The following is a 22,156-nucleotide window of genomic DNA, read 5'->3' as shown; positions in this document are numbered from 1 at the left end:
AAATTAATATGGTTTATTTGTTATTCTTTGTATCCATAGAAACAGATAATGAGTTTTATCTACAGGCAATACTCTCAAAAGAGATGTACCCTGTGTGCATTGTAAGGAAGTTGAGAATGATTACAAAGACCCAGCAGTGTTATACAAAGTGTTTGAAAGGGCACAATAAGATAACAGTGAAAATGGTCATCACATACGTTATTGGGGATGAATGTCTGGGAAATTGCATTGTAAATATGGACAGTAACTGTTGACTGCTTACGTTATTGAGTGATTGGAAAATGATGACATGGTAGTTACATTCAGAAAGACTGACAGTCATGTGTACGTGTGTGTGTGTGTGTGTGTGTGTGTATGTAGGCATGGTACAGTATAGACTTTGTACCATATGGGGAGGTTCTCCATATTATTGGAACTGGGAGGCATTTATTGGAAGAAGGTGTCTGCAGCAGGTGACTTTGGAGTATTGAAGTATGTTTAGGAGAGAGAGATATTTTCAAGAGAGTTTTTTCTGTAGGTACAGAGGCAGACAGCATGCGGCAAAGATGTGTTTTCATCATAAGTTCTGTTTTTCAAATGTTCAGATCTTGAGAAACAAGTGTTCCAAGTCGGTTGATACTGGTGAGACTGACATTGATCCTGTCGTGGATGATGATGACGTTTTCCCACCATATGTGTTGAGGCCTGACGATGGTGGTCCACGAGTCACAATCAACACGGCCATTGGACACATCAATAGGTATGGCATCATATCATTTGTGTGGAAAACCTGGGAATGTTGCACAGTTTAAGTCTAAACCTGTACATTTTGTATTGTTTACATTTTGCGGTTACCAGTCTTCTCTTAGACGGGCCATATTTTCGATAAAGAAAAGTTACTTTTTTCATTTTTTTTTAATCAAAAGGCAAAAACAGTATTGTGCAGCAATAAAAGTTCAGTATTCCTTGGCAAGGCTAACATGATGAAGGCATTTTAAATTAGGTTTAATTTAATTTTATAATTCTCACCAATCTTTTTCTAAATCCTGAAATTTTTTGTTTTGTGCCATAACCATTGAGTAATGTTGAATTTTCCCCTAGCAATAAAGTAACATTGTATTTTTGGGTACATTGTAATTTACTTTGTCCAGAACTGATAAAATTTCTAGGAGCCAAGAAGAGCAGATTCTTTGCTGGATTATATATCAGGATAATTTCTATTCAGAGACGAAATAAAAGAGCAAGTATAAGATTTTCTTTGTAACCTTTTATTTTGAAACAATTTCAAACTTTAAAGTGTTGCAAGAATACTAGAATTCGCATATGCCCTTCACCTAGACACCAAGAGAGACTCATTCAGTTTCATGAGAATGTTCTTTGTAGCCAAAGAATCCACCTTAGTGTCAGGAGTTGTCCTCATGCCCTGTTGTCACATCTTCCTAAATCTCCTTCAATCTGGAACCGTTCTTTAGTTTCTCCTTGACTTTAATGACCTTGAAACTTTGGAAGATGATAGGCCGTCATTTTGTAGTCTGACTCTCAGTCTGGGTTTGTCTGATATTTTCTCATGATGAGACCCAGGTTACACGTTTTTGGGCAGCACGTCACTGAAATGATGGTGTCTTCTCCTCATCCCAGCTTACCAAGTTGCACACCATGTTGATTTGTGTCCTTTCCGGTGGTAACTTAGATCACTTGAGTGACGTCTGCCAGTTTTCTCTACTGTAAAGTTCCCTTTCACCTCTTTTATTATTAGTAAATATTTCATGGGGAGATACGTTGTATAAAAATGTATTCCTCTTCCAAGTTTGATTCATTAGTGTAAGCATTCTTTGATATTTCTGGCCCAAATTGATTATTACTATGATGGCTACTAACTCCATTATTTCTGTATTTATTAGTTGGCATTCTACCATCCATTTCTTCTCTCCATTTATTCATTCTTATATTATCATTTTTTAATGTCAACGTGAACTTATGGACTCCTGTTTTATTTAATGGGTTATAATCTGTCATTATCATTTACTGTTTGTTTTGATGTTATAATTGTTTCATATTTGGCCAGTGGGAACCCCTTAAAGCTAGTTTCTGTGTCTTTTTAACATCTCACTATTATTCGTTGAACACTTCCTTGTTTTATGGCACAAGACATTCTAGACTGCCCTAGCCTTGATGTTGGCAATTTCCTCAAATTTAGTGGAGAATGAGTTGTGGTTAGAAACCAAGAACTGGATACTAAATTTATTCATTGCTACTGGGGTGTTGCTGCTGCCAGGCTTTTGAGTGGACAGAGCTAGAATGTTTGTTTGTTCATGTTTACATCTGTATTTGTTTCAGTGTCTATCTGTTGATACCTGCATTTTCAGTGTGACGCTAGAGGTTTCATTCTAGATTTCCTCTTTTCTGTCTTTGTACCTCCTTTCTCTAATAGTCAGAAGTTTGGCTCCCATTGTATTGAAAATAATTAGTGTTCAGTCTTCCTGTATGTAGCTAGTCTTCCTGCTCTGTAGGACTACCCCTGTGGTCAGGTGCCCTTGCTGCACACGTTACAACCTCACAGGGCTGCTGCCCATTCCAGCACCCTCCTGATGTGAGTCCTGTCCCAGCATCCCTTTCTGGGCTAGCTTTCTGCCCTGCTCCAACCTTCCCTAGTGCTCTTGCTCAGTGAGCTGCTAGTTCTGCTGTCCTTTTTGTGTCAGCACTGGGTTGTCCCGCCCTCTTCTGATGCCTTCCTTGCACGTGTGCTGGTAGTTGGTGGCAGATACAAGATGATTAAGGAGAAAACGTTGGCAGTGTGTTTTCTTACTGGATTCTGAACAATACTTTGTGCTCTATTATGGTAACACTCAACACATGTGGCTATCAAAATTCAATTTAAAATAAAATAAAAAATGGAGTTTCATAGTTGTACTTGTCACATTTCAAGTGCTTACCAGCCACTGCCCTGCTGGGCATCGAAGATATGGAACATCTTTGCAGAGTTCTGTTAGACAACACTGTTCTGTCTTGTTCAAAGTTTGAAGCAGTAAAGTTTAAATGCCACATATAAATACAAAATCAGTAGAGTGGAAGAGGCACATGACAAATCAAACTTGAGGTTGTAAATATCAATATTTTCTCAGTTGTGTATTCAGCCTCAGACTTTCTTTTTCTTCACAGATACTGTGCTAGATTACCAAGTGATCCGTTTACTCATCTAGCTCCTAAATGCAGAACCCGAGAGTTGCCTGATGGTACATTTTATTCAACTCTTTACCTGCCAATTAACTCACCTCTTCGAGCCTCCATTGTTGTAAGTTTAGAAAAAGAAATGATTGTTATATTTTAAAATATGTCATTAGTGGATTTTTTTTCAGCTTTTCTAAGACTTGCAATTTATAGGGAAATTTGATTTTAAAATCTGCTTTCATGAGCAGGAGCCTTGTGTTGACAGACCAAAAATAAAAATAAAAACAAATTTACTTCAAAAGTAGATTTATAGATCACTTTTGTAGTCATCTACATGTTCATATTTGTAATAGACTATCTAATTTACAGATACTTAGAACCGGACTAGGTGATCTCTGAAGTTTCTTCTAAGGTGTTACTAACATGCACATTTTTGACAGTCATTCAACTGTGGCTTAGACACTTAGAGTGATATAAAATGTATTATGCGTTGTCCTAGTTATTTTGTTGGTGACTCAAAAATCTGCTTTTTGTAATACTGTTCTTGGTCCCAGTACTGATTTCCAAATATTCCAAGATGACTAATTTCTATTGCACATAAAAAGCTGCTCAGTACTATTAATGTTACAGCTGTGTTTTGATAAATCTTTTTGTTACATATTTATTGATTAGTAAAAATAAGATACTTTAAAATCTTACTGAAATTTAAATTCATCAAAATTGTAAAATCTTAATTATGACTTAGTTTTTACTGGGCAGGACTTCTAAAGATGAACATTTCAAATATGGAGATTAGAATTTTTAAAAACTTGCTGGAATTTTTAAAAATAAAGAATTTTGTTTTGGCAAATTGAACTTTAAAGATGTTGGGGCAGTGGTTTCATAGGTGTTTCATGTGCTAGAGGTAATATAGCAATGTGCATATACAATGGAAAGGTTTTTGTTATTTTCAGGGTCCACCAATGAGCTGTGTACGATTGGCTGAAAGAGTTGTAGCTCTCATTTGCTGTGAGAAACTGCACAAAATTGGTAAGGATGTTTGAAAAGCATATACAAATAAAAATAAATTGCAACCATTGTAAGAAAAAAAGCATATAGAGGACTTTATAGATCTCTAAGGATTTTGTAGAGCTATTCACTTGCTGCTCTTAGTGTGCTTTGGTGAATATAAATATAAGTGTTAGTAACTTGAAGATCCTACAGTGTTGTGGGAGCTCTTTGTTTTCCATAGCTTAACTGTAAACAACTGTCATTTATTTGCTCTCTTTAATGACTCCTTTTAAATACATAAAGGTATTTTTGTAATTGTTGAATCATGCACCATGAACACTTGTGTTTTAATATATGAGTCTCTCAAGTTAGTCTATACTAGTACAGAAATCAATCCTTTTTTAAAAATGGACTCAGTTTCTTTTTTTTTTTCCCTCAATCCTGCTCCTTCTGTGTAAGTGAACCCATTTTCCATGGCCATTTTATTTAGCATTGATATGTGCTGATGTCATGTTTAGATGTTTTTGTTTCTGAGCCTTAGAACAGAATTTGCAGTCCTACTCATATTGGTACATATGGATGCCAAAATAGACTTTGCCTGAGGTGTGAATCTGATTACATTTACATTGTGAAAGGCAAAGGTGCTTTAGTTTCCATTACTTTTCCAGGTCCTTCTAACATAGTTCTCTATTCTAGATTCTTTACTGATTAAATAGTTAAAATCTGGATTGTGTTAATTCTCTCTTTAAATTTCTTAGGGGAACTGGATGACCATTTGATGCCAGTTGGGAAAGAGACTGTTAAATATGAAGAAGAGCTTGATTTGCATGATGAAGAAGAGACCAGTGTTCCAGGAAGGCCAGGTTCCACGAAACGAAGGCAGTGCTACCCAAAAGCAGTTAGTATTGGTTAGAACAGAGTAAAAATCTAGCATTTCTGACTTCGTTTTCTGCTACATCACATCTCAGCTCCTCTGCTTGGCTGACTTCCCACACCCTTGCAGTTTGGCCCACTCTGGATCTCAGCTCCTTTCTCCAATTCACAGCTTCTCTCAGATCAGCGTCTTTCCTTCCTTATGTAGACTGTGTGCTCTTCCACTTCAGAGGTTGCTTTTATTTTTCTTCTCAAAAGGATTCTTGGACCCATCTCTCATACTCTATCCAGAATGAGGTTATTTAATTTAAATAGACATTCTTTGTTTCATTCATTTTAGTGGTGTGATTCTTGTTTTACTTATGATTTGGGGCTAAGACAGAAGAGGATTTGTATGATAAAATAAGCAAGTGAAAAGATGCCCTCTCAAGATGACAGGTACACTGGAAGGTAGAAGCACAAATATCTGTCAAGAGTTAGGATGTGGGCCATTGGGAATCAAAATAAGTTATTTCCATGGGCTGTTTCCAGCTCAATCTGTGGGCATCGTAGCAGAGCTCACCCATGAAAGCATCTCTAAATCTGACTTCTAGTAATAGACATACTTGGCTGAAGTATTTATTTTAAAAATATTTGTTAATATTTTTACCTCATAAGAACCCCAAGCAAAAGCAGAATTTTGCTATGTGTAGTAGTCCCGCTTACCCTTGGAGGGTATGTCCCAAGACCTGCACTACTAAATGCAGTGGAAACTGCAGATAGTACCGATCCTCCAACAGCTCAACGTTGTTTCATTAGAACGTCGACGAAGAAAAAAAATTCATTCCCAGCCAGGGCCACTGTCTCTGTGTGGAGTTGGCACGTTCTCCTCGTGTCTGCTTACTCTGGTTTCCTGCTACATCCCAAAGCTGTGCACATCAGGTGAACTGACATGTCTGCGCTGCCCCACTGTGAGTGAGCATGGGGATGCGTGTGCATGTGCCCTGCCACAGAGTGGTGTCCTCTCCGGGATGGGTTCCCGCACGGGGCCCTGAGCTGCCAGGATAGACTCTGGAACCCTTGGCCCTGAACTGGAATAAGTGGGTGAATAATCATCTTCCTTGTTTTTATTCATCTTTCTTAATTGTATCTATAGCTCACATTTCTTTTAATGCTTAACATTAAAAGTGTTTTTTTAATTTAGAAATTTGGTGATGTTTTTGTGATCAGAAATATGCTGGAGGAATTTAACTGGTTTATGTCAATTAGCCTGTGGGAAAATTGGTTTCTTTCTACCAATTGGTTGTTTCCCTTAGCCAGTTTCTAAGAACCTGCCACAGACATTAAGCGAGGACTTATAGCATATATTATGCTTTTAAAAATACGTTTATACATATTTATGATAGTTTAAGATATAAATTAGGCACAGTAATAACAAAATAGAACAATTGTAACCATATACTATAATAAAAGTTACGTGAATGTGGTCTCTCTCAAAATACTGTACTGTACACACCTGTTACTGGACCGTGACTGACCTCAGGTACTGAAGCCATGGGGGCTGCAGATAAGCAGGGACTGCTGTGCTTGTATCTCAGCTTAAATATGTGGTTCTTTGGTTTTACTTATGCAGTTTTACCGAGTTTTTACTTTATACAATTTTGCATCCAGCTTAGCATTTTCAGGATTCAGAATCATGTTAGTTTTTTAAAAATCATGAAAATTACCCATCTTCCCAAAATGCATGTTTCCCTCATACCAAATTTTCACATGAGACTAGTTTCATGTGATAAAGTCGTTAATGATAAGTGTTTCGAAAAGCATAGTATTGGCTGGGTGTGGTGGCTCACACTTGTGATCCCAGCATTTTGGGAGTCTGAGGCAGGAGGATCACTTGAGGTCAGGAATCCGAGACCAGCCTGGTCAACATGGTGAGACCTTGTCTCTACAAAAAAAGAAAAGCATATCACTGCTTGGCATCCTGTTTAATTAATAGATACATTCTTTATTTTCTGATTCTCTGTTAAATATAACGGTCTCTTTTACCAGCATTTTTGTACCTTTTAACTACAGATGCAGTTCTTTTTCATTGAACCTCAGGAACTGCAAGACCATAATCTGAAGGATTGTGTTAATATTGAAAGCCTAGCAGCAATCTCCATTTAATTATGGTTCACTCACATAATGAGGTAGCCATTGCCAATGATGATATTGGTTCATATTGACTCTGACAGATATTCTCTTTATAGTAATGGGATAAAAATCAGGCTATCTCACAGACACACACATGCCCTAATATATACTAGTGTTGTGTGATTTTATTTGTATTGAAAAATATAAATGTATATATGTTTCTTTACATTTATACATTAAAAAGAGTCTAGGAAATTATACAGTATATCAAAATGTTAATAAAGGCTGTCTTTGAGTGATAGGATTATATGTAATTTTTTAAAAATTTGCCTAACTTTATTTTCTGGTACTCTACAGTTAGTACTTAAAAAGCCCAAGGAAGAGATGAGTTTTCTTGTCAAAAGAAATAGATCAAATGAATAGTATTTTTAAAAAGGCCCTGCAGTGTTGAATTGTTTTATATATAATTTTGGTATTAGGTATATAGTCAACAGTGCATTATAGTGTATGTGAACTTGGGCCACTATCAGCAGCCCTGGCCTGAGATCCACTGACTTACCCCGCAGGGTTAAGTAATTAAGAGGTGTCATGCCTTGGGTATTTTCTTAGCTTTTTCTCACCAGCTTTTAGTAAAGCCAAAATTAGTTTTCTTGCTGACATCTGGAAAAGAGGCTAATATACTTGAGCATGACACTTAATCTTCCTTTCCACCTCTAGATTCCAGAGTGTTTGAGGGATAGTTATCCCAAACCTGATCAGCCCTGTTACCTGTATGTGATAGGAATGGTTTTAACTACACCTTTACCTGATGAACTCAATTTTAGAAGGCGGAAACTCTACCCTCCTGAAGATACCACAAGATGCTTTGGAATACTGACAGCCAAACCCATACCTCAGGTAGATATTTCATAATGACTACTTATGTCAAAAACATCTTGCTTAGGAAAAGAAAAAAGAAAAAACTAGTAGAAAGTACCTTTTGTTACCTCAGTATGTTTAATATTTAAAGATGAAGGTGCCTCTTCTATTTCTGCACTGGAAAGCATCATTTCTCTTCTGAAGTTAACTGTAATGGAATAAAATACCTGTTAATTTTGAGGGGTGCTTTATGTTTCCTTTTGCTAAGATTCCACACTTTCCTGTGTACACACGCTCTGGAGAGGTTACCATATCCATTGAGTTGAAGAAGTCTGGTTTCATGTTGTCTCTACAAATGCTTGAGTTGATTACAAGACTTCACCAGTATATATTCTCACATATTCTTCGGCTTGAAAAACCTGCACTAGAATTTAAACCTACAGACGCTGATTCAGCATACTGTGTTCTACCTCTTAATGTTGGTAAGAAAAAAATCTCTTACTTTGATGACTCTAAATTAGATACATATACGGATATACAGCTTAGGTATGAAACTTATCTGTATCTTGTTTTAACAAGCTAAAGAATCGTTTTTCTCTTCTAAGTTAATGACTCCAGCACTTTGGATATTGACTTTAAATTCATGGAAGATATTGAGAAGTCTGAAGCTCGCATAGGCATTCCCAGTACAAAATATACAAAAGAAACACCCTTTGTTTTTAAATTAGAAGATTACCAAGATGCAGTTATCATTCCAAGGTAGGTATTTAAATGGAAAGAAAAATGATGGTGATACTTTGTTTTAAAAGTTGCACTAGGTCGGGCTCAGTGGCTCATGCCTGCAATTACAGCACTTTGGGAGGCTAGGGCGGGTGGATTATGAGGTCAGGAGATCGAGACCATCCTGGCCAGCATGGTGAAGCCTCATCTCAACTAAAAATACAAAAAATTAGCCAGACGTGGCGGTGCATGCCTGTAGTCCCAGTTACTCGGGAGGCTTGAGGCAGGGCAATCACTTCAAGCTGGGAGGTTGGAGATTGCAGCAAGGGGAGATTGTGCCACTGCACTCCAAGACACAGCAAGACTCTCTCTCAAAAAAAAAACACTTATTCACGTGGGAATATAAGTGGGCTGTGACTTTAGCATTGTAATTACTAACAGGAAATATATTAGTTCGTCAGGCATGGTGATGCATGCTGTAATCATAGCTACTCGGAGCTGAGGTGGGAGGATTGCTTCAGTCCAGGATTTGTAGGCTGTGCAGTAAGCTGTGATCACACCACTGCACTCCAGCCTGGTCAACAGATCGGGGGAAGAAAAAAAAAGAAAAGAAAATATAGGTAATTTCTTAAGGTTGACCTGTTCTCTCCAGTTTACTTGCTTACAAAATAAAACCTAAAACATTATAGATAAGGAATTTTCCTTTGTAAAGGGTCAGATAATTTAATGTTGGTAGGCTTTCTTCTTAAAATCTCCATCCTTTTAGTCTCCAAAGTCTTATAGAATTTGATTATAATGATTTCATTTCTTAAAATTTTTATAAGGAATATTAAGCTCTATGAAAATAGTAAATCCAGAATGATTTTCTTTTCTATAAAAATTTAGGGAATGGAGTTTTGGGGCAATAAAATACAGACAGTTTTCAAATAATTATAGTACTAGTTATAATTCATCTTTGATTTTTTTTTCCTTTTTGCACCTCAAAACCATATTTTAGTTATCAGGACTATCGTAGTCATAGATGATGCAGTAATACGTTTTATATGACAAGTATCTTTAATGTTTAGCATTAGTAATATGTAAAGTATTTATTTGCATAGTGTACATTTTTTACACTGTTTATATTGATAAAATAGATATGTAAAGGTACCATTTAGCTTCATGTGTTATCAAAATGTAGATATTTAGAACAAGAATAATAATAAAGTAGGACAATAATGTGTCTGTTTTTACTTAATAAAAATACAGTTGTTATATACTTGAAATATATTTGGAATAAAAATTTTTGTTACTTATTTTTAATCTTTTGAATTCTTAATCATAATTTCCATACTAAAAACAGTTGTGTTTTGAGAACAGTTGATTTAAACCAAAAAGCAACTGATTGTTTTTTGTTTTTCTTTTTTAGATATCGCAATTTTGATCAGCCTCATCGATTTTATGTAGCTGATGTGTACACTGATCTTACCCCACTCAGTAAATTTCCTTCCCCTGAGTATGAAACTTTTGCAGAATATTATAAAACAAAGTATAACCTTGACCTAACCAATCTCAACCAGCCACTGCTGGATGTGGACCATACATCTTCAAGGTAAGAAGCTTCAGAGATGACAGTTGGAATTGCACTTGAGGCATTCTTACCAGACATCACTAGACATGCAGAGGTTCACTGTCTGCCTGCCCACTCGTGGACTCTCTGAAATCAGGAGATGCTTTGCACACAAACTTGCCCAAGGGGTAGCCCAGGAGGCTGCAATTTAAATGAGCTCTTCAGATGATTTTCGAGCACAGTGAAGTTGGAGAACCACTATGAATATGTATGCATTTTTGTGTGTTTGATACAATTGTTTTGGAATTCTTACAGACTTAATCTTTTGACACCTCGACATTTGAATCAGAAGGGGAAAGCTCTTCCTTTAAGCAGTGCTGAGAAGAGGAAAGCCAAATGGGAAAGTCTGCAGAATAAACAGGTAATGATAGTTCATTGTACTAGCATAACTTAGTATTTGTTTGGGTATTAAAGATTATTAAAGAAAAGTTTGAATTTTATCTTATCAAGTTTAATGCATGATTCGTTGATTTTTTTAGAAGTTACCTAATCCTCAGATTTTGTTTTGTTTTAATCAGTCTTATTGTTAAATGTTATTTGAATGTTCTTTTTGGTAAGTATTGAGAGTTTTGTTTTTATACTTAGCCCATTAATATATCACAAAATCATTCTCATAAATCCTGTGATAAATCCCGTTTGGGCTTAGGGATTATTTTTACAAATATTTTTTAAAATTAAGTTTTACTAGCATTTATGATTTTCTTTATCCATTAGTGAAATTGGTCTTTTTTTTTTTATTCTTTTGTGTGTGCGCTTTGTATTTATCTGTCCGTTTTTCCCCTTACTTGAAGATACTGGTTCCAGAACTCTGTGCTATACATCCGATTCCAGCATCACTGTGGAGAAAAGCAGTTTGTCTCCCCAGCATCCTTTATCGCCTTCACTGCCTTTTGACTGCAGAGGAGCTGAGAGCCCAGACTGCCAGCGATGCTGGCGTGGGAGTCAGATCACTTCCTGCGGATTTTAGGTATGCCTGTGCAGTCGGCCAGAAAGAACACAGATCATGAGATCCTGGTTGCAGAAGAACAGAATTCAGTTAAAATTGTATATAACATAATTCTTAGTAGAAAGAAAATATAGATGTCGTTTGTTCTTGTCAAGTCTCAGAGGGAGATGAGAATCTGAGGTCAGAAATAACCATTACTACTTAAGCCGTTAACAGTTGGAGTGAGAATGAATTTGTTTTTTGTTACTGCATCAGCATTTTCAATCTGTTTTTTGTTTTAAAAATCCAAACATATGTTAAAAACAATAACCTTAGAATGTTCTTTGTCTTCATTATTTTCTTCCCATTGGTAAAATCTCTGCATTCTAAAAAAACTATTGGCTTAAGCACTCACATTAATTTTGGTTATCCAATTGGCAATATCACGACTGTTCTAGGGACTGAAGGAATTTTAAAATATAATAGGAATAACCACAGTATTTATTGAGTAGTTACTACAGTGCCAAACACTAGCTTAAATGCTGTACCCTGTGTCAATTAGCTCATTTAATCATTAAGACAGTGCTGTGAGATAGGAATTGTTAGCCCTGTTCTCAGGTGCAGAAGCTGAGGCACAGAGAGTTTATGTAAGTTGCCCAAAGTTACTCAGTGGGTTAACCAGAGTGCCTGGGATTCCAACCCATGAAGCTAGGCCCCAGGTCCTGCAGGATGCCTGCAAGCTTCATGACATTCTTAACTACCACACCTAGAGTCTAGGGCCGGGGATTAAAGCAGTAGAGAAAACCATGTCCCACTTTATAATTTACATTGTGCAGAATTCCAAATAATGTTAAATTCTGGCTTGGAAACTTACTTCTCTTCTAAAGTTTAGGAGTACATTTTTGGGATCTTTGTTTTTGTTTTTAAATTCAAATTGCTGTTGCTGTCAGCCTAGCTGTCTCAAAGAATCTGATATAAAGTTATAAAAATGTCTTTGCAGATACCCTAACTTAGACTTCGGGTGGAAAAAATCTATCGACAGCAAATCTTTCATCTCAATTTCTAACTCCTCTTCAGCGGAAAATGATAATTACTGTAAGCACAGCACAATTGTCCCTGAAAATGCTGCACATCAAGGTGCTAATAGAACCTCCTCTCTAGAAAATCATGACCAAATGTCTGTGAACTGCAGAACGTTGCTCAGCGAGTCCCCTGGTAAGCTCCATGTTGAAGTTTCAGCAGATCTTACAGCAATTAATGGTCTTTCTTACAATCAAAATCTCGCCAATGGCAGTTATGACTTAGCTAACAGAGACTTTTGCCAAGGAAATCAGCTGAATTACTACAAGCAGGAAATACCCGTGCAACCAACTACCTCATATTCCATTCAGAATTTATACAATTATGAGAACCAGCCCAGCGATGAATGTACTCTCCTGAGTAATAAATACCTTGATGGAAATGCTAACAAATCTACCTCAGATGGAAGTCCCATGATGGCCGTAATGCCTGGTACGACAGACGCTATTCAAGTGCTCAAGGGCAGGATGGATTCTGAGCAGAGCCCTTCTATTGGGTACTCCTCAAGGACTCTTGGCCCCAATCCTGGACTTATTCTTCAGGCTTTGACTTTGTCAAATGCTAGTGATGGATTTAACCTGGAGCGGCTTGAAATGCTTGGCGACTCCTTTTTAAAGCATGCCATCACCACGTATCTGTTTTGCACTTACCCTGATGCTCATGAGGGCCGCCTTTCATATATGAGAAGCAAAAAGGTAAGAGGTGATTGTTTTATTTTGAGCGGTTAATTATTCAGTGTGCCTGAAAGTGGTTTGCAGTGTTGGATAATCTCAGAGGATGAGAACGTATCATGCTCAGAAATTGCTGCACTGGCTGAGCACAGCTGCTCCCTTGTTCTAGCAGGGCCAGCGAAAGCCTGTGGCAGAACCACCTGGCAGTAGATGACTATTGCTTTACATCGACCCCACACTCAAGTTTTGGGGCTTGGCTGATCTCCATGTGTCTTACTTTTTGATTGAAATTCAGTTCAAAGGAAACTATGCAGGAGTGTACACCTCTTGATCCTGATTTGAAGAAATGTGCATTGTAGTCAGTCAAGGAGCTTCTGCTTTGTTGAATTAAACGTTTATTTGAGAGGGTACATCTTGGCTTACAAGGCGTATAGACAGGAGTAAGACGCAAGTCTTGTGGAGGGGCTCATCTCCGAAGTTTTGGAGAGTGGAGGGGAGAGAGTAGCAACAGGCTTCACAGAGCTTGACTGCCGTCCAGTGTGAAGAGGGTGACACTGGAGTTGTGAGTAATAAACGCTCCATAGCTCCGAGGAAGAGCGGTCTCTTAAGCTCAGCATGGACTAAGACTTAAGAAAAGGATTGAAGGTAAGATATTCAAGTTATGGTGGGAAAAAATGGAAAAAGAAGTGTCACCAGGCAACATGAGCCTCCTGGACAAGTACCTTAGAGAGCTGCCGATCACTTGCAGCACTTAGAAGGAAGGAAGGAGCATCACTGTTGAATCAAGGATGGCATCAATGGAGGAGGCAAGTTGACAGTGCATAAGCGAAGTGAACAGATGGCAGAGCATGTCAGTGTCAGGGAAGCAGCCGTGGCAGCAGTTGGAAGTGTGGAAATACCTGAGAAAAGGCTTGAAAAGGCAGGTATGGTGAAGCTGTGTCGTGGAAGGCCTTGAATGCTGGGCTGAGGAGTTTGCACGTGTTTTGAGTGTTGTAGGCACTGTTGAAGGAATTTGGAGCAAGGAACTATTAATAAAGTGGTAGTTTAAAATGATTAATCTGGTAGCAGAATGTAGTGTGAGTTGAAAAGCAAATCCAAACCAACAGCAGAAGCAGAAAATGTTATAGAACTAGAGTTCTGGTAGAGAGGAAGGGGCTGAGGTGAGTGAGAAGAAATAATTTTAGCTAACAGTTTAAAAGTGCTTACTCTGCACTACTCTAAAAGGTAATCGTATACACACACACGTACACACACGTACACACACACACATATATACATATATATAAGCCTAATTTAATTTTTACAATTCTGAGAGGTGGAAACTTTAATTTTCCCCATTTTATAGGTGAAGATAGGCTAGAGAAGTTAGCTTGTCCAAGGTCACTTGGCAAGCAAGTGGCAGAGCTTGGGTTGAATCCAGACAGCCTGGCTTTGGAGACCTTGCTCTTCCCCATCACACTAGCCGCTTGGGATAGAACTATCACAACAGGCAGCACACCAAGCATTTCCCCGGTGTTCACTCGTTTACTCTTCTCTAAGCCTCTGGGAAGGAGCCGACACATCCCTGTTTTGCAGATGAGGGGACTCACACTTAGTCGAATGGGCTCCTGTCAGGTCACCTAACTGTTCATCCAGGAGAGTCGGGAGTGTGTCCGAGGTCTCCCAGGATGACCTTGAGGTGGACTGGAGGCACAGTCGTAACAACCATGTAAACTGGCAACTTGGGGGCGGGGGCAGTGGCAGTAGCAGGGAGGTAGGGAGAAATGTGGGAAGTCAAGGTTAGAGTTGAGGTTTTAGACCTCATGGAATATGAAGTGGAAATGTTCAGATAATTGAGGCTGTAGGATTCAGATATGGTTTTATAGAGTAGTTGCCATATGGAGGCTCTGAGAACGGATGAGATTTCCGAGAGGTGGTTGCAGGAAGAAAGTATCAGAGGCTTCGACAGGTGTGGCATAGGCAGTAGGATAGGATACTCTGTTAGATAGGATAAGACAGAGGTGGCTTTCTATTACAAAACTTGTCCATTTGTCTGCTCAGAAACCTTCAACTTATTTCTGCAGAAAGAATGATCACTCCCTCAGCCTGCTGTTCAGGCCCTTTCAGCCCTGATGCGTTTTGGATCCTAACCAGGTGGAAGCCCCTTGCAGCTCATTGGACAGACTCCATGCTCAGACCCCCAGCCTTGGGGCCCTTGCTCTGTCCTTCCTTCTGCAGAGTGCTCGCCCCCGTCTCTATGTGTCCAGAATTTTGCCCCATATCTGAGACCTTACGTAACTCTTTCTTCTTCATCCCGCCCACCGTTTCTGTCAACTTGGAATGTGATTTCCCTCCCGTGGGTCCACGTTGCACTTTATCCTCTTCTTGGCACTTGTGATGCTTTGTTCTCTTAGCTTGGAAAGGGAAGCTGGCAGTTACTTCAGCCTGCTACGTTTCAGGCAGAGAGGGAGAGTACTTTTGGCCATAGTGGTCACACGTGCACTCCTTTTCCCTGCCAGCCTGTGTGTCACGAGGACTGCCCCTCTGTCCTGCTGCCGTGATTCCCTCAGGGTTGCCCAGTCGAGTGCCTCTCACTTGGGGGGTGTCTATTAAACAATAGTTGAGTTACATGGGAAGAGGGCTAATGAAGTACTTAATGAACCCAGCTTTATGAAAATGAAAATGGGATTGACAATTCTAGACCCTAGTTTCCAAGTAATAACTTGACAGAAATGCAATGATGTGAGCAAATTAGGAAGGAGATAGAGGCATTAGGAAAAACAGACCAGAGTAGAGGATAGACAGTAAAGCTGTTCCATTAATATAAATAAACCTTTTGGTTCATTTTTTTAAAAGCTGAATGCAAGTGTCTTGAAATGCCTGTAAAACAAAGGAGTAATATTTGAGAGAGCATTACAGTTGAAATCCCATTTGTGGCTTCCGTTCTAGGAATGTAACATAGTTTCAGTTTTGTTTGGTGCCAGTTTTCACTTTGCAACTAGAGCTGATGGCATCCTCCCCCATTTCATTGAAAATATTGTGACATCTTGACTTTTTATATGGGTTCTTTTCTACTTTGGTAATTCCAATTAGCAGTTTGCATTTTATATCATCAGGTTGTATTTTCAAGGCTTTGATATTGTCTGAATTGTTTCTTCTCAGTCATTCATAAAGAATTTGCATAGCTGTATACATTATTTTTTCTGCTCTGCATCTTATATTCAGAAATACTTGCACCAAAAAAGTATAGAATATGTGGGAATTTAATATTCTTTTTATAACATGAATGGGTAGAAAAACTGTAGAGCCCTTATACTTAATTGATGACCATATAATTAATTTATTAATTTGAGGAACATTTAACTGAGGATATGTTAATATGCCTTGAATGAATTCCAGCAGTGGTCATTTATGGATAAGTATCCTAATATTTTCTGCTAAAGGTCAGCAACTGTAATCTGTATCGCCTTGGAAAAAAGAAGGGACTGCCCAGCCGCATGGTGGTGTCAATATTTGATCCCCCTGTAAACTGGCTTCCTCCTGGTTATGTAGTAAATCAAGACAAAAGCAACACAGATAAATGGGAAAAAGATGAAATGGTAAGTTTGTGTGTGTGTGTGTGTGTGTGTGTGTAACTGGAGGGATTTACTTTTTGGTGAGCCAAAGGATTTTGTTTTATTAATTTTTTGTTTCATTTTCTTGGTGTGTTTATAATAGAGTAGATGTTTGATATATTTAATTAATTCCTTTAAATACACTGTCTTTTCACTGAATTCAGAAATAGTGTTATAATTTTGATGGAGGCAAATTTCTATTTTTATTCTTTTCCAAAGGCATAGAGTATGTGATGTTTTGACTTTGAGTTTTGCTCTTTAAAAAAAAAATTTCACTTTGCTGTTATTATAATTTATCCTAGATCCTTAGCTCTGTTCAGTGATACGACTTTTCAGTGACCTGTGATCTCCAGTCTGTCTGTGAAATAATTAATTTCAATAAAATCTTGCTTTTGTAGCTCAGGGTTTTCTCAGTCAGGACTCCTGTGAACTTAAAAAAAAAATATATCATCCATAAAGATTGTTATTTTCTGGAAATAATTTAAATCTTGCCAGTGTCTTAAGAAGACTCCACATATCAGCAACAGCTGCTTCATTTTGTCTTGTCTTGAAGGCCACCAGAGGGCACTTGGGAGGGCCTCCGAGCTGCAGGAATCAGTGCGGTGGTGGTTGACTGGGGGAGTTCTAGTGCCTCTTCCACAGTGAAAGGCAATGCTTCAGACAGTTTCATTTCCTGGAGATTTATTTTGCATTAAAGATAAATTGGCTCATTGTTACTTCATTTTTACTTCAGGCCAACAATGATAATGCCATTTTTTTCTTTCACAGGTTATATTTTTAAATATACATTTTCTTCATGTCTTCTTTCTGATACGTGTATCTTATATATCTGCCTTTAAGTATTTCCAGGTAGCATGTTCTGTGACACTATTCAGATTTTTTATCTATTTATTGAGGATGTTTTTAACTCATGAAGTATTTGTCTTATTACAGAATTAGAACTTATTTGGAAAGCGTTAAGGGAATATTTTAATGCAAGTTAGGTCCAAACAATTATTTGTTACTAATTTAGAAATATGTAGAACCTTAGAGGAAAATACATAGATTTTGAACTTTAGAAATGGCATTGTATTTCTACGAATAACATTCCAATAACAGTCATCTTCTTTTATTAATACCGTTTCATAATGTATTTGGCTCTTTTTAAAAACTTGTAGCATAAAGGTGACATTGCCATGTCATACTGATTTTTTTTTTTTAAGATACAACACAAAGTTCAATTTATTTTTCTTAATGTTTATGATGACACTTTGGTTATTGGAATTCATTAGAAATACTGTTCAGATTTTTATTTAGTAACTTATTTTTATTGAAATATAGGCCCTTGCATTATGTTGAAAAGATACTCTGTGGTTTTGGCTGGTTGCATTGCCGTTCTCCCTACCTTGCTCTGGCCCTTCAGCAAATGGGCTTAAGTGAAAACCTTTGCATGCTAAAACGCCTCTTGATAGAAGAAAGTATCAAAGTTGACTTGAATGATACAGGAAAGGATTTCATGTGGCTGTTTTTTCTTAAAAGGCTTGAAGTGCTCTTGAAAAACATTTTATGAGGTAGAACCCCACTCTTTTGTAGATGAAGAATCTGAAACCCAGAGGCACTAAAAGGCTTTGCCCAGGATCACACAGTTGGTGATAAAAGTCAGCCCTTTGTGATTTTTGTGCTCTGCCACTTTTGGCTTATGGTAGCACCTTTCTAAAGATACAGAAAGTTTTTTTCAATTAAAAAAAAATGTATGATTTTTTAAAAATTGCAGTTTGGCCCTTTTTTTCTTAAGGACCAAACAGTAATCTAAAACATCTTCATAATGCCTTGGAAAGTATAAGGTTTTTAGCAGGAAATGTTCCTTGAGGTCTGCAACTATAGTTGCTTTTGGTGTTCTTCCTTATTCTTGAAAAGATGTTTTTTTCTTAATTAAAACAGTGAAAAGATAGTTATAGATATAGCCCGGCTTACTGCTATTTATTTTCAGACAAATATAGTGTTTATATCTTGAGTCTAGTTTAAAATGAAATATTTGTAGTATTTAAAAAAATGCCTGAAGGTTACAACATTTTTTGGTCAGAACACTCTGGAAAGTTGTTACAGTCAACATTGATGCACACCCTTCGCCTTCCCCCCTCACAAGTAAAGTTTTTTGGTTCTTTAAAAACTTGCATAACAGAAATTTGGCATCTTTCTAGGATTGCAAAAAAGTTACATCATTACTGAAATCTAGCCCATTATTAAGGTTGTCACTCACAAATAAGCTTTTGCCAAAGAAATTGGAATTAGCAAAGATCTTTTGACAGAAATTGGATTGTTGTGTTTCATGTTAGTCTAAATTTTCTTCCATTTTTGTCAGTTATGCTATAATCTGTTCCCCTGATTACTGTAGCTCAGAGTGGAGGGGAAAAGCATAATTTCTCAAATTCATAGCTTAGTGCAGTGACCACTTTTATTTTTTAAGCAAAGCAGTATAGTTTTTTGTGGCAAGTATACTTCGAAGTGGAAATAGGGACAAAAACTTTATTATAAAATCCTATTGTACATTTTAAAAATTGATTTTATCTGTTTTTATATTATATGCTTAATTGCAAAGGTAATGCTTTTCTACATCTGGAATTTCATTTTATTAATTTGAAAATCAAATTACCACATTTTCAAATTTTGTCAGCAAAATTGAAGATCTGTGTGATCAGCATATGAGTGCTTTCATTGTGTGTCCTACCGGAGTTAGACTTCTTAGTTGAAGTTTTGCATTGTGGACATTAATTTTAACTTGATATCCATGTTCAAAATCCTTAACTTAAAGCTTCATACTGGATAAAGGTCATTTTATAACTTAGAAAACGAACATTCAAAGAACATGTTTTACTTTGTTTATATGATTAAATAACTTATTTTATGTTAATTGAAAACAAATGGCCATGATTTTAAAGTTGCCTTTTAGTATTTGTGGTTGTCATTTGAAATTATCCATAACCCTTGCTTTTATTGAGTTTCAAACCCTTTTAAAAACAGCAGCTATGTCTCCCCTCCTTCCCCATTCCCCCTCGTTTCAGACAAAAGACTGCATGCTGGCGAATGGTAAACTGGATGAGGACTACGAGGAGGACGATGAGGAGGAAGAGAGCCTGATGTGGAGGGCTCCGAAGGAAGAGGCTGACTATGAAGATGATTTCCTGGAGTATGATCAGGAACATATCAGATTTATAGATAATATGTTAATGGGGTCAGGAGCTTTTGTAAAGAAAATCTCTCTTTCTCCTTTTTCAACCACTGATTCTGCATATGAATGGAAAATGCCCAAAAAATCCTCCTTAGGTAGTATGCCATTTTCATCAGATTTTGAGGATTTTGACTACAGCTCTTGGGATGCAATGTGCTATCTGGATCCTAGCAAAGCTGTTGAAGAAGATGACTTTGTGGTGGGGTTCTGGAATCCATCAGAAGAAAACTGTGGTGTTGACACGGGAAAGCAGTCCATTTCTTACGACTTGCACACTGAGCAGTGTATTGCTGACAAAAGCATAGCGGACTGTGTGGAAGCCCTGCTGGGCTGCTATTTAACCAGCTGTGGGGAGAGGGCTGCTCAGCTTTTCCTCTGTTCACTGGGGCTGAAGGTGCTCCCGGTAATTAAAAGGACTGATCGGGAAAAGGCCCTGTGCCCTACTCGGGAGAATTTCAACAGCCAACAAAAGAACCTTTCAGTGAGCTGTGCCGCTGCTTCTGTGGCCAGTTCACGCTCTTCTGTATTGAAAGACTTGGAATATGGTTGTTTGAAGATTCCACCAAGATGTATGTTTGATCATCCAGATGCAGATAAAACACTGAATCACCTTATATCGGGGTTTGAAAATTTTGAAAAGAAAATCAACTACAGATTCAAGAATAAGGCTTACCTTCTCCAGGCTTTTACACATGCCTCCTACCACTACAATACTATCACTGGTAAGGAGCCCACAACAAAACTGCATTTCTGGGAAAATGAGACTTTGTGTTTATCACATTGTGTTGGCCTTGTAAAAGGTGATCTATGCATGTACAGTGTTTGTGGTTAATATTCAAGGGATGGGGCGGGGAACAAAAGGAAAAGAAAGAGTTCTTTTCTTTATTATTTGGGGAGCACGTATTGCTTTATAACTTTGGTTGTTGGGAGTATGGCTATCATATTATACCCTCATCGGTGTCATTTTATATGCTGCCTAATTAGAGAAATTTGAACCTTAGTATTTTGATGTGGTTTCCCCATTTTATCCTCCCCAGGTATCTTTCTCTTGCCCATTCAGTGCTGCTTTTGGTTTTTGATTTAGTTGTATATTCTGGATGTATTTCCACAGCCTTTTATTGTTCTTCTTGGACAAAAAGACTCCTCCTTTAGGGTCTTTTTAAAGATGGATAGAATAAAAGATTAACAGCAATGATTTCACAAGAAGGTTGCGTGGCCCTTGCTGTGACTCTGCTGTCATCTTCTACTTCTCACTGTGCTCTGTATTTTCCCCCTCTTTAATAGGCTGTCAACCCATTAGATTAGAAGGGAGAACAAGCCCCTCACACCCAGATCAGCTTCAGGTTGTGAAACACAGCTGAAGTTTACATTTCGATTTCTGTATTGGAGGTATAAGTGCCTGAATTCAGAATACCAAAGCAAAATATAAAATTTGTAGTTTGTATAATAAAAACAGTGTAGGTTAAGGTGATCAGCAAAATGTAAAAACCAAAAAGTGAAAAACTATCTGACTCTGGACTAGAAAGACTGATGAAACTAAAGCCTAATTTTCATTATGGAGGAAAAATGATACATGGCTTTCAACTACATTCTGCTGGAAGTTCCGAGACCTGGGTTCTCTCCTAGCACAGTCCCTGCTTCTTAACTTCTTGCTTATTCTGGGACAAGTCACCATCGGTCCCTGCCTCAGTTTCCTCAGGTGGATGTATTATTTTAATCACTGTGAGAAAATAGAGATGTTGATTTAACATGGATCAGTTTCACAAAATGACAACCAGTTTACCTGCCTTTGCTTCCTTTCACAGCTCTTCTTTCTCAATCTCTTGGTTTGTGGTAAATTCATTTCTATAATAGCTCAAGTTAAGAAGAGAGTCTTCTTTTCCTGTCATCCTGTGTAACAAAAATAACGCAGGAATAGCGAGGAATGGTATCACTTATGCACACATTCCAGAGTGTGAATGAGACTTTAGCGATAGCAGTGCAGTGTAGCCACATGGAGAGGTGTGTGCGGCCCTGGTTTCACTTAAGTGATGATGTGTGAGGGCGACTCGAGAGGAAGGCCCCAGCACCTACCTGCCCAGACAGCACAGTGCCAGAGAAAAGCATTCAGTGATCATGATAGCGCCTGTGAGGTTTTGGTTTTTCGTTCTTAACAAGCATTTAGTCTTTTGACCACTTGAAGATTTTATGACCCCAATTTATATAAGAAATGTACTTAATTTGCCATTAAAATTTAGTTTCCAGAGGCCTTTTAGTATGATATGTCAAATTTCCTTATTGAAGAATATATGTGTGAAAATGATTTAAATACAAATCTTCTTGGGATTTGGGGATCAGTTGCCTATGTGGGGATAGTGTAAATGCTTCTGC

The 22,156-nt window shown here is 37.7% G+C and overlaps 1 protein-coding gene across 4 annotated transcripts in view; it reads left to right on the top strand.

Moving 5' to 3' along the window:
- The window catches only part of DICER1 (dicer 1, ribonuclease III), a 71,272-nt gene that overhangs the window by 41,128 nt on the left and 7,988 nt on the right, over window positions 1–22,156 (top strand). For all 4 annotated transcript variants that reach the window (XM_025391829.1, XM_025391830.1, XM_025391831.1 and 1 more), the window contains 13 exons: window positions 585–739; window positions 3,139–3,271; window positions 4,101–4,176; window positions 4,896–5,035; window positions 7,840–8,019; window positions 8,249–8,462; window positions 8,586–8,739; window positions 10,109–10,291; window positions 10,565–10,670; window positions 11,101–11,276; window positions 12,235–13,009; window positions 16,408–16,563; window positions 19,620–20,508. In XM_025391829.1, coding sequence (XP_025247614.1) covers window positions 585–739; window positions 3,139–3,271; window positions 4,101–4,176; window positions 4,896–5,035; window positions 7,840–8,019; window positions 8,249–8,462; window positions 8,586–8,739; window positions 10,109–10,291; window positions 10,565–10,670; window positions 11,101–11,276; window positions 12,235–13,009; window positions 16,408–16,563; window positions 19,620–20,508 — 3,337 coding nt within the window. The remainder of the gene's footprint in view (window positions 1–584; window positions 740–3,138; window positions 3,272–4,100; window positions 4,177–4,895; window positions 5,036–7,839; window positions 8,020–8,248; window positions 8,463–8,585; window positions 8,740–10,108; window positions 10,292–10,564; window positions 10,671–11,100; window positions 11,277–12,234; window positions 13,010–16,407; window positions 16,564–19,619; window positions 20,509–22,156) is intronic.

This window comes from Theropithecus gelada, chromosome 7b (assembly GCF_003255815.1).
Source record: "Theropithecus gelada isolate Dixy chromosome 7b, Tgel_1.0, whole genome shotgun sequence".
NCBI classification, from domain to species: domain Eukaryota; kingdom Metazoa; phylum Chordata; class Mammalia; order Primates; family Cercopithecidae; genus Theropithecus; species Theropithecus gelada.
This window is presented reverse-complemented; position numbering and strand designations above follow the sequence as displayed.